At 38.4% G+C, this 13,279-nt stretch overlaps 1 protein-coding gene across 1 annotated transcript in view; it reads right to left on the bottom strand.

Annotated features, from left to right (window-relative positions):
* Positions 1–9,514: 9,514 nt before the first annotated feature.
* LOC128745603 (hemicentin-1) overlaps positions 9,515–13,279 on the bottom strand; it is a 149,410-nt gene continuing 145,645 nt past the window's right edge. The window contains exon 16 of the mRNA XM_053842681.1: positions 9,515–9,588. Coding sequence (XP_053698656.1) covers positions 9,515–9,588 — 74 coding nt within the window. The remainder of the gene's footprint in view (positions 9,589–13,279) is intronic.

The raw sequence follows: 13,279 nt of genomic DNA, 5'->3' as shown, positions 1-13,279 counted from the left end.
TTTTGCAGCTAGGTCCTTTTGAAAAATTGGTGTCAAATTATCTGTTTATCACATTGATATTTGATTACGAATACCGTGTACCCCCGCTGGAGTGACCTTCCTTAATCTAAACATTTTTAATCTGAACCCTGTTGGTATGAATGCGTTCACATTAAACACTGATCAAGCGTCATACATAATTAACGGTTAAGTTGAAAGGCAAATTGAGAAGAAGCACAAAAACTTAATACGTTTCCTCTTGCTCAGAAGCTTTGGCAATATAGCTCATATGGAACTTATTTCCCTCCAGCACTCAAAATAGACCATTTTAGTTGATACTGTCGAGCCAATTTCCTCTTCTACAATCTGGATGTTCAGAATTCGCGCATATTCGACATGTTTTCAAAACGTTTGTTTTCGTCAAATCAAAACAACAAAGTCATAGGGTGCGCGCCTTGTGCGTATCTGAAAATGGAGAGAGTTACCAAATATTCAGATTAAAAATGAATACGCCTGATCTGAACGAAGTGTTTTTCATATTAGCGGGGGTTGACTATAGTTCTTTTTATGAAGAAAAACTTAGACTTTTTATTTAATATAAACCAGTTTTTAAAAACTAGAACTCGCCAAAGTATAGCACAGCAATTTAGCAATCAGAATGCTAGCGGATTTAGGAATTTCGGAATTTAGAAATTTAGGAATAGAAAAACAATCTTTTGTAGAATATTTTAAAATCTTTATTCTTTGGCGTAAGCCCGGGAGCTGCATTTTTCATTTCTAGAATGGTTTAGTAGGAGAAAATACGGTTGAAGCCAATTTTTATAATTTATTATGTATTCATTTTAATAAATAATAATAATTGGCTTCAACCATATTTTCTCCTGCTAAACCATTCTAGAAATGAAAAATGCAGCTCCAGGGCTTAAATCAATACCTAAAAATGAATTTCTGTCTGTCGGTATTTTCCTTATAGAATCGAAAACTACTTAACTGATCGGCGTGAAAATTTGCGTGTAGAGGTTTTTGGGGTCGGGGAAAGTTCTTACGATAGTTCGAGACCCCTCCCACCTAAGACCTAAGAAATGAAACACAAATTTCTGCATAACTAGAGAACTAATCAAGCAATTGGAACCAAATTTGGCATGTGGGTGTTTTTGGAGGCAAGAATTTTTTCTATGATGAATTGAGACCCCTCCCCTCTTTAGAAAGGGAATTATGATCCCTCCCCCTTTAAGGAGGGGGGGGGGCTTCCATACAAATGAAATACAAATTTCCTCTTGCCTCGAGACCTAATCAAGCAAATGGAACCAAATTTGGCATGAAAGTCACGGCGAGTATTACTATCCGCTTTCTGGCTAAGCAATGAGGGGGTAGATTTCTACTATGAGGAATAATTGCAAATTTGTATATTAAAATACCCATCCCAGGTAACCAATAAGCAGCAAATCAGCATATCTGGCACTTTATACTGCACATTGTTGTATATTAGCTTTTTGACTGCACAGGTGTTGTAAATTGGCATCCAAAATTCTATTCAAATTCTTCGTGTCGGTAATTAGCAGCAAATTAGCATTGTCAGCACTATAAATAGGTTAGCAGTAAAGTAGCTGTATATTTGGCCAAAATAGCATTTAAGGTGACTGAAATGGTTATTAGCTTGCATTTAAATAACATTGGTGATGGTTATTGGTTACTTGGGATGCTTTCATAGTTACGTAACTGCCACAATGAATCATCTGAGGTTGAACTCCTCAGAAACTTGCAAAACTAGCTATTGCAGCTATTTTAATATAAAAAAGATTTATAATTCACAATTATATCTACTTTTCTTACTTACCCCGCTTTTTTCCTCCCCCCTCCCTTCCCAGCGTACATTTGCGGAACTAGAGAGGGTCTAAATTTGCTTAATTAGTTCTCCAGTTATGCGGAAATTTGTGTTTCATTTGGATGGGAGCCCTCCTCCCCCTCTTTGAGGAAGGTATAGTTTCTAGCCATCATAAGAACCTTCCCCGGCCCCAAAAAGCCCTGCATACAAATTTTCACGCCGATCGGTTCAGTAAATTTTCCGTGTCTATAAGGTACAGACAGAAAATCATTTTTATATTTAAGATAGTAAAGGAACAGAAAAAACAAAACGTAACCAAACCCTTAGCATTCATTCCTCTACGAGGTTTCGTTTATAGTACTCAGATTTCTAAACCAATAGGTAAACGGAATAATTGCACAGCTAACAATATATCTTTTTGAAACACACATGATTTCGTGGAAATTTCGTTGCTTGGAGAAATAATGTGAGATGTAGTATCCAACGAAGATGAATATTTTTAATTATATATACGTATATAACCAGTCTGTTACTACCTAAAAACCATCTACAAAACATATTTAAGCGCAACTTTAATAACAATCAATATCATTTTTTCAGAAACATAAAATTCGCGTAACATTGAATGTTGGTTTCTTTTCTTGTTATTTCTCTTATCTCTAATTGAAGTTCAAAAATCAGAGGGGTTGTGTACAAGACACGACCGCATATATAGGTGACGCAGGACTACGTAAGTCTCTTTGTAGTGATAGTAGCATGCATTCATGCTTGTGATCATTCGATTCTTCATGTATACATGCTATATGCAACATATATACATGCTACATGCGTTGTATGTCACATTTATCAAAGTAGTAACATTGCATACGTTCAATTCTCAAAAGATTGTGCAATTGAAAACAATTTAACAAAATCAAGAACACAAACTATTGCTTTCCTGCTACCTTACTGAAATTAAAGATTGTTTTTATTACCCATAGTTCCCCACGTTGAAGGGATTTTGCCAATTCAATCCTATTTTATCAACAGCACATCTTTTCAATACACTTCTAATGAAACGGTAAGCATATGTATTAACGGGAAACTAGCAGTCATTGACTTTTCGGCGGAAAGCACAATTTCGGAACTTTTTCGGCCCAAAAGCGGGATTGTATTTATAAAAATGTATACTGCGTGTACTGCATTCTTCTTGCTAATCTGAACACAGCGAATATATTTTCATAAACCGAATTTTTGTTTCAAACAAAAAAGCTGCTTTTGGCAGAATCGATGATGACTAATTTCACCTTCATACAGAGTCGTATTATAACCGAACACTACAGCTGTAGCACATTTTTCCAACAAAGATATCAAATTCGCCGAGGTTTAATCGTCTCGCAGTAAAAAATTTGCGATCTGTTGGGACAACGAACCTGTCATTTTTTCTGGCACACTTCCCTAACACAGACATCAAATTGGACTAGGTTTAATCGCGTTCGTAAGAAATCTGTTGGCACGAGGGGGCTTTGACACTCTTTCTGGCGTACTTCCCAAGCAAGGACATCAAAATGGTCTAGGTTGAACCGCGGGCGCGGAGTTAGCAAATCTTGTTGAAATGAGGAGACTTGGTCACTTGTTTTGGCTTACTTCCTAAGCACAGATATCAAATTGGTATACCTTTAGATCATCGCAAAGAATCTTCCAACCAATCATGAAGCGAAAATTCTGGTGAAACATAGATTCATTATTTTCAATTTTTCAATAGTTCAATGTCAAGAATCCATACTTTTCTTCATTTGGGTCAATTCTTAGAAGATTTTCCGATCGATTGGTGTAAGAATATTGAAAATCGATGGGAAAACCGCTGAGCTATTAGCGCTCAAAACCTTTCATTTTTCGTGACACTCGCATTTTTCGATTTTTTGGAATGACACCCTATCTTAAAACTTGCCGTAAGACGTAGTCCTACGTCAAAAAAATTGGTAGAGAGCGAGAAAGAATATGTGAAACATTATTCAGTCTCACATATTCTTTCTCTTTCTTCGCTTTTCAATAGCCTCGTTAAAGTTGTTTAATGCTTTGGTAAATTCACTTGTCGCATTAGTTCTGTCCATGCCGTCTAAATTACAAACAATATGAATATACGGAAAAAACTATCGTACCCAATGTGATTGCGACGAGTCTTAATTCGTTCGCCGCACGCGGAGTATTTTGGTGCACTGCATTGTGGGTTGATCGTCCGCTGAAGGTATAGCGGCTAGTGTTCGCGAAGTATTTCTCGACGACTGCCCGAAAAAATCGTATGATGATGATGTGTTACATATTTGATAAAATACATTCCTCAGGGCGTTTGCCCCCTACCTCGTTTTTGCAAGGTCTTCGAGCTCCGTCAAAGCAGTGTCGCTTTCAATTGGAAAGCGAACTTTTTCAGTTGATTCAGTAATCAGTAATTTGGGAGCCTTTGCTTCAATTCTTGCAGCGTTTTATTCATAGTTTCCATCAATCTTTTCGTGCCAGCTTGACGATACTCTAAGTCGTCTATTTTTTTGTCTGCAAATCATATATAAAATACTATTTATTTTATTTTGTAAGTTATGTTAAATACTTGACTATTAATAAAACTCATTTACCTATTCTAGTTAATTCTGAAAGGATTGATGATATATCAACTGGGTTCTTTGTCGGAGTTTATTCCTTTTGCAGAGTTGCTGATTTGGTATGCTGGCTTACGGATATTCCATTTCAATTTTGCCCCCTCGTTGATCTGCGGAACTTAAACCGGTAATTTGGTATCACAGAGGAATTCAGGTGAAAATATCTCCGCACTTCGAGCACCTCTTTTCCAAACAGATATGATTCGCTGTCAACTTTTCCACTTGCTTCTAAGGGCTTGCCGTAGGTGATACTTCGTAATTTCACAGTTTAAACACTTTTTTATTCGCATTTACTGAAAACGGGCACGTAAACACATTTAAAACAAATTTTTCGCACCGATACCGCCCGAAACGTTTTCAAATTTGATTCAAATTAGACGTCAAAGGTGTCCCCGACTGCAAAATCAAGGCTGCCAGGTTGTTCAATTAAAATTCGGATAAAAAAATTGAATTCCCATTAAGCAGCATTGAATTATTTGAACGACTGGCAGCTTTGCGCGCGGCAAACATAATTCGAATTGACGATTGACGACTTTTCTCGCACACAAGTGCGATAGCACGGGTGTTGGTTCGCATATAGATTTGTTCGCGCAGCATTTCGAGCAAGAACCGGAGTGAACTTTTTGAAAGTCGAGCACGACGCGAGACGTTTGGTCGTCTCTCTTCTCACTGGGATGCCATTCTCTGACATTCGGCATCAAACCGCAGCAGCTGTTATGCTGTCTTCCACGCGTCATACCGGTCGTGCCTACCCATCACGCAATTCTTTCAATGGCATCATGGAGGTTCCTCCACATCTCACTAATACAGTGGACTCTCTGAAAAGTTAGGGTAAAGAACTAGTTTTAAGCAGTCTAAGCGGGTCACTGATTGTTTTACCTTATTACAAGCGATGGGTTGACTAAGTGGGGGATATCAGCATACCAATCTTCTTGCTATCTTTAGTTTTTCAGGCTGTTACCATTAGAAGACACTATTGTTGGGCTAAACTTTTGATTTTTTGCTTTAAAAGTTGGACCGATGGAACTAATTTTGAACAGACTGAACATTTCACATTTCACCCGCAAGGTGCTTTTTTAAGCAATCCTGAAATCTGAGTTTTTTTACGTACCCATAAAAAATCCCTCGAGCTTTTCCCCCTATTCAGTAAGTTCGCGTTCCTATCCGAGACCTACTAATCGACATCTGATGCGTAATCGGCATAGCCTATCGGCATAGATGCGTAAAATGCCATCTGTCTAGATTGTTTATCGGGGCATACACTCATCGCACCGTTCGGCAAACGGTATTCGTCGTCTCTTTTATTCTCTAGTTTTCTTATGGGAAACTGCGAGTTTGACATCTCACTCGCTGTTCATAAGGATGGTGGGCAAAAGATGTAAACATAGCAGTACACACGGTACGACTCAGAACAGTGTTGCTTCATTAAATCACTGAGAAAATCTTCGAAAATTATTGAAAAAGCTGTCTTTTCTGTTGTTTTTAATAAAGAAAAATTAATTATGAACATACATTTCTCTTGAAAGTATTGAACCACGTTTTCACTATTGGAGGTTTCAAAAATATACGAAAAATGTACGTTTTTGGACAACAATTTTTAATTCATCATATTTCTTGTCGGAAACCCAGTAAATTGTGTTTGTGTGAATCAAATATATGGTTAAGTGATTTGTGAAGATGATCCTATCAAAAGATTTTGAAAATATAAATAAAAAAGTGCATTTTCGGCTCATTTATGTTCAACTGATTAAAATAGGTGACACTGCTTAACTCGTTCCTTACCCTATGAACAAAGCTATATTTGTACGAATTATTGCATTTTACAAAATGATTCGTAGATTTTACGAATGCAAGAAAAAGCTCACGATAAAAATAATACTAGATTTCACTATTTTCCGATAGGTGTCACTATTCTACATTATCGACACCTATCGAAAAATAGCGAAATCTTTTTTATCTCTGAAAAAAGCTGATTTTATCGGGAATCGAACTGAGCTCGTTTGTTGTACTTCTTTACGAACAGGCGAGGACGCCGCAAACCACAGAACCACAGCTACTGCGCACCAGGCAAGTCTTGCACAAGTCTATTTTCTCTTCATACAATCTTCGCAACCCGTTTTTGTCGATAAAGATGCCAGACAACAACCGTGCATTAAATGAGTTTTAATGCAAGACAGCTACGAATGTGCTCTCGTAGAAAATATGAACAATTCGTAATAACAGCATTTGCTGTAGACAATAAGGCTACGAATGTTTTTAAATGGTATGAAATTATTTTTATCAGCTACGAACATAGTTTTACGAATGTTTTTTCAAACAAAATACGAAATTATATTCTCAGTGTATAGCTGATTCCTTTACCGAGTTATAGGTCTCCCAGGGATTCCAATTTTGGATTCTCCTACAACTCATACAACAATTTTGGTTCTATAAGCAAGGCATTCTGCACGAATCTTCTGCAGAACTCCTTCACGCGATTCCTACACTGATAATAATACTTGGTTTATAGTACGAAAACGAGCGTTTGCTTTACGAATTCTTTCGTTGTTTTCTACCACGAAGTAGATTCGTAAAATCAATCCTGAATGTTTTGTACATATAAGGTTTTGCACGGGCGAGCATAACCTCGCTTTTTTGACGTCTATCAGTGGTTTGTTTACATCGACTTAGAATGCGGGTTAAAATGATTAAAGTGAATATTGTTAAAGGCGTCTGCGGCAGGGCAGAAAAGCACAAAAACTGCCATTCCGAGTAGTTTAGAGGGCGACACTGCTGGACAATACGCTTTTAAAACGTTTAACTGTAGTTTATGCATATTGTGTTTGCCTAACAAATAGTAAACAAACCACGAGTGGATGTCAAATGGATGAATTGCGTTCATTCGTGACGTCACCTTGCAAAACCTTATTAACAAAGCTACATTCGTACGAATTATTGCATTTCACGAAATGGTTCGTAGATTTTACGAATGCACGAAAAGATTGTCGATAAAAATAGTACTAGATTCCACTATTTTCCGATAGGTGTCAGTATGCTACATTACCGACACCTATCGAAAAATAGCGAAATCTTTATTATCTCTGAAAAAAGCTGATTTTATCGGGAATCGAACTAAGCTCGTTTGTCATACTTCTTTACGAAGAGCCGACGGCGCCGCAAACCACAGAACCACAGCTACCGCATACCAAGAAGGGCATAAATGCACAAGTCTATTTTCTCTTCATACAATCTTCGCATCCCGTTTTCGTCGATAATGATGCCAGACAACAACCGTGCATCAAATGGGTCTTGTTGATGCTAGACAGCTACGAATGTGCTCTCGTAAAAATACGAACCATTCGTAATAACAACATTTGCGGTAGACAATAAGCCTACGAATGTTTTTAAATGGTATGAAATTATTTGTACCAGCTACGAATATAGTTTTACGAATGTTTTTTCAAGAACAATACGAAATTATATTTTCAGTGTATGCGAGAAACCCTAGAGACACCGTGCGAATCTTTTTGGTTCGTCATGGTTGTCTGCTCATTTGAAGTGACACTGACAGAAAACCGTCATTCCTATTTGACAGCATCGTCATTCTGCACGTAGGCATTGTACTGAGGGTGACAACTGCTGAACTGATTTTTGAGAAAACATCAAATGTTAATTCAAGAAATAATTGTTAATTTATTACAGTTATCTTTACACAGTAATAAAGGCAAACAAAGTACATCGAAGTATTGCAGATTTGCAGAACAATGGTCGATAATAGAGACTAGAACGATGCCTAATTTTAAAACGGGGGCAAATGCAAATAACCTTCACCTTCACCTTTGACGACCCACTAAGGTCAGCCAACGACAGCGGACAAGGCAATAAGTGAGTTAAACAATTTTACTTATTTGCTGTACATCGTGTTTTGTTCCTTTTGAGCTGCCCAAGCTGGTCTCTATTAGCACCTAAAATTTTCATCAGCTAAAGCAATAAAGTGACTATAAAATGTATCAAAATCTGAACCTTCTGCCCCTCTGCTGGCGACGATCTGCTATCGTAAGATTCCCATCATCTGCTGGAAAATGGCGTTGTTCTCCGGTAACGGCGGCGTCTGTTGACATACTTCTAGATTTGCATTTTACACCGTCCTTTCACGGTGGGTGTGCAGTAAAGTTTTATCTATTTTGGGTGTGCTTTTCTTCATAACTAGGTGGATGTGGCGAACACGTAAAAACTCGATAGGAACAAAAGCTCAGTTTTTTTATTGGAAAAATCACGCCCTTTTATTTCATTAAACGAAATTTGTTTGATTGTTGAATCAGCCACAGTTTGAGGCTCATTCTGAGAGAAGAAGGAAGGCTCACAGTTAGTTGCCATTGCCTACCCACAACTATTTGATTTTTCGCATATCTTTCAGATTACTTTTGATTCTTTTGTTTTATATAAAAAAATATTGACGATCTAAATTATATCATTCATTATCTAGACTTGAAGTTTTGCATTTCTGGGAGTGGGTTTCAACATATTTTCTAAAGTTTTACTTTTTTCTGCAATTCCTTAAGCGTTAAAGTTTATTACATCAATCCCTTTCGGAAAATCGCACCTCGCATCGTTCCTCTTAAATAATATTTATACAGCATAACTTCTGAATAAACCATCTGATTTCCCCTAGACTAAAAATAAACCTACATAAATGTGTGTGTGTACTTGTGAGTGTGTATATAAATAGTTTGTATTTGGTTTTGCTCGACATTGCAATTTGATTTCAGATGTTTACTTAATAGGTCACATTTCTTCTTAAGCTGGCAATGAATTGGATACATTTTAATCGCGAATTCCTCGTATTCTATCAATATCGATCAGTGGTATTTCGCATAGAATCTTTAATGTCTTCCATGAGGGGAAAACTCAAAGTCCATTGACCGGTTTGGAATTATTCAAATCCTGCGTTCACCCCATCACTCGGTTGATAGTAATCGTCTCATTCTCAGCCGGAAAATATGGTATAATACCGCAAAAGGAGCGCAATATCCTTCCGTTTACCTACGCTAGTGTATTTACAGCTGTTCACGTTTCGTTCCGCCTGGAGCCGTGTCCGTTAAGCTCCTGACAACGTTGTGAACTCCATCTCGCTGCCGCGTGGAAGAATTAGGTCCGGATCTGCAATATAGACTGCCAATGGTGAATATCGTGATGATTTGAATGCGTCAAAGCAGAGAAAGAGAAAAGAAACAGATTCAAATGAAATAGCTGTTAGTTGAAAGAAAAGAGTAATTTTAGATTGTTTCGTTGAAAAAAATCAGCATCGATTTATTATCGTTTCTACTAATTCTAAAGAACAGGACACACCAACAGATAACCCAACAATTCTATTATAGCAAGAAAACCAGTGAATCCCTCAGTCTAAGTTATGACAGCATGCAAACCTAAACAAACTTATTTCAAGAGCTGCTGTTTGAGCCACCCACTAGTGAACAGGTTTACACAGGGCCAAGAAAGCGAAGCTTGCCACTATGGCCACAAGCAATATCGAAATTCTACGAAGTAAAAAAGGAAAAAATAAGAATGATGACTCGTCAAGAAACCGTCGCTTCCTATCACCCCACGCCAAGCCACGACAGGTCAACGGGCTGACGATGTGTCGGCGGGCCGAGGAGATTCAAGGACAGCGAACCCAATTCGTTTCCGCCGTACGAACCAACGACAGGCAAACAAATATCAAATTTTCCGCAAATATTTACTCTCCGGGTTGCGGATTTCGAAAAGCATATGCGTGCTAGCCCCGAGGGACTCCACCGGCACCGGGACTGAATTGGGGAGAAATAAGGTCCCGAACAAGTTCATCTCGTCTTGTCGAGATTGTGAATTGGATTACCCTGCCTGTTAGTCGGGAAATGATGCATTATTCCAAGCCGGAAGCCATAGCTAAGCCCTCCTCGGAAACGTTCAACATTTGGAAGTGTGCTACCGACGAACATTTCGACAGGGCAGATTCAAATTCGAACTAGCTGGATATCGAAAGGACATAATCCTAAGCAAACTTGTTTGCACACTCTTACTTGCCGATTTTCGCTTTAACGTCACTCTAAAAACAAACATTTCCTTTCGGGGGCTGCCTGTAGAATCGTTGAATAATGGAGCCAGTTTTAGTTTAGTTTTTTAGTTTTAGTTTTAGTGGCACCCAGTCTGACTTTATGGTTCCGAGATCCACTTTCAATTTGTATTATATCTAAAGCTGTAAGTTTCCTGTTCAAGATTTTTTTTTCCTGGAAAAAACCTATATTGATCTACACGGGTCTGTATGAGCCAACTAAATACGACCCAAATTTCAGATTGTGATAAGAAATTTCACAAACGACTGCGACCGGATACGTGTTCAAGCAAAAGCTTCCCTGGATTAAGTGATTTCAAACAAATCTCTTGGTTGAATTGCGAATGCTTCCACCTGGCTTGCCTTCGCCTTGTTGGCACAACGATATCGATAACAGATTTCAGCTATCTATGTTAGGTAAAGTTAATCTCTAGAAAATGTGAAAATCATTTGAAAAGCGGATCGCGGAAAATCGCGAAAGTTTCGAAGCTTTTGAGCACTTGTTAACTTGGAGTTGTACAGACAATTTGTTTTACTCTGAAAGTTGTATCCAACGCTTATCTCGTACACAAATTTGCTACTATCAAAACCGTCGATGTCAACGACTTTATTGAAAACATGACAGCGCATGACCCAGACTTCATCGTATCCATAGTTTGTGCGATGAGGAGGCTGCCGCAGAAGGAATCGGTTCCGCAGTTATTGAAGAGGTGAAAATAAATTATTTTTGAAATTGATTTCTTTTAACTTAGATTACCCTTTCTTTCTTCTTTAAACTGACAACACTTCTGTAAAATCGTGTTTAGCCTTAGAGTTTATTTGTTTATTTGTTTATTGTATTCATGTAACATATTGTCTTAATGAATAATAATATCACAATTTTCATATAGTAAAAACGTCAGATTTAGTTATTCAACGTGAGAAAATGCTGGAACCAAACTTGAACAAGTCTTCGCTGAAAATAGTGTCTCTCGTTTCGATGCCTATTCGTCGGACCACGTCCTTAAGAGCGATGTTTAAGATCATATAGGATAAACCTGTCAGTATATCTCGATCTTCGCTACCTCTTGGTAGTACCGGAGAGTGTCTCCGAGATGCTCACGAAACATACCACCCACGGTCCATAAGACCGTGTTCATCAATTATTTGCCCAAGCTGGTTTCCATCGACTGCATCGTATGCTGCTTTGAAATCGATAAAGATGCAAGACTGTATTCCCGAGATTTAAGTAAGATCTGATTGGTGAACGTTTATTTTTTAGTGCCGCAAGCTCCCATGAAACTAGCTTGATAATTCCCTACGAATCTTTGTGTTATTGGTGACAATCGGCGCGGCGTAGTAGTCGGCATTGCAGTAGTTAAGTCGATTAACATTTTTGTAGATAGAACAAACAACTCCTTCCATCCACTTCACAAGAGCTTCCCCTCTTCCAAGGTCTTAGAGATATCCCAATGAAAAGCTATTGCCAGCGTTAGTTTCTTCGAAAAGCCCTGCTGGTAGACGGTTTTTACCAGTGGCACTGTTGGTCTTCAGCAACGCAATCCCTCGTTTAACCTCAGAGTTTATTCGCAGAGGCGCTGGACGGTTCAAAGGTACATGGGTACCAGCGGGCCACATGCCCTGGCGGGTGTTGCGGGTTCGAATTAGGTTAGAATTTCAGATTACAACTTGGTTCGACCCATGCACGTTCCAGCACTGGATAAAAGGTAGGAGTCAAAACTTATTAAGTGTAGCTACCTCACCTCTCACCTTTCCGCTCTTTCCCCTTCATTACCAAAAATTTTCATTACTTTCTCCTTCCAAAAATGTTCATTACTTTCTCCAATTGTAGAACCACCGTTTCAAAAAATATATATAATATGTTGGACCACATTTCAAGGGCAAGACTAAAAACACGAGCTTTTTCTATGTGTTTAAAGCCAACATTATGGCGCACCATAGGATCGTATAGTTCCATTGGAAACAGATAAATTGAGCATTCAAACCGTCTTTAAATACTATCCCACGACATAACCCCACTATTACTGGAGCATCTACCCTGTACAATAAAATATGTGTTTGACGCTAGTCGACTGGGGAAAGACAATACTTTACCAGTAACTTGAACGAAAAGGACAAACAGCAAAAAACTTAACAAAAAGTCTAGCTTGCTTTGTCCCAAAGTCTGGTGTACAATACTTACCACGGGTAAGTACCAATGTACCCTTGGTAACTACATTGACACTGCCGCTGCCGACACAGTGTGACATCATTAGGTTTGCTTTCGTTGCGTACAATACGTATTGCATACTACAGTGTGTCTCTTTCGCAAGCAACAGCATGATTGTCACGAAACATCTGTATCCACGATAAACATCTACGATATCTTGTTATTGTCCCTACTTTCATGCGAAAGTGCCAAACTTTCATCTTATATTGTCCCAACATTTTGAAGTGAGGACAATATCATTGTCTGTTGTGCGTTTGTGATTTTTGATTCTCTGTTCGTAAGTAGGGGAAAACGGAATATTTCGTACGTCATATAAAAAAGCAAAGCCTAGGAGCGGCATTCCGTTACAATCCAACGTTTCCAAGAATCGTTCCGGTCCTGCGTGTGGGTGTGGGAAACAATACTTCCGGAACCCAAACTCATGGCAAGTATATATCTTGTCCTAACGTGTGCTCCGCTAATGGGTGTGTTCGGTACCTGAGAGAAAAGAGCCAGCTCAGTGACAGATTGATTGTTTTGTTTTCTTCTTATTATTATTTTTGACGCAGAAAATTTCAATGGTA

Source organism: Sabethes cyaneus, chromosome 1 (assembly GCF_943734655.1).
Source record: "Sabethes cyaneus chromosome 1, idSabCyanKW18_F2, whole genome shotgun sequence".
In the NCBI taxonomy this organism is placed as follows: domain Eukaryota; kingdom Metazoa; phylum Arthropoda; class Insecta; order Diptera; family Culicidae; genus Sabethes; species Sabethes cyaneus.
This window is presented reverse-complemented; position numbering and strand designations above follow the sequence as displayed.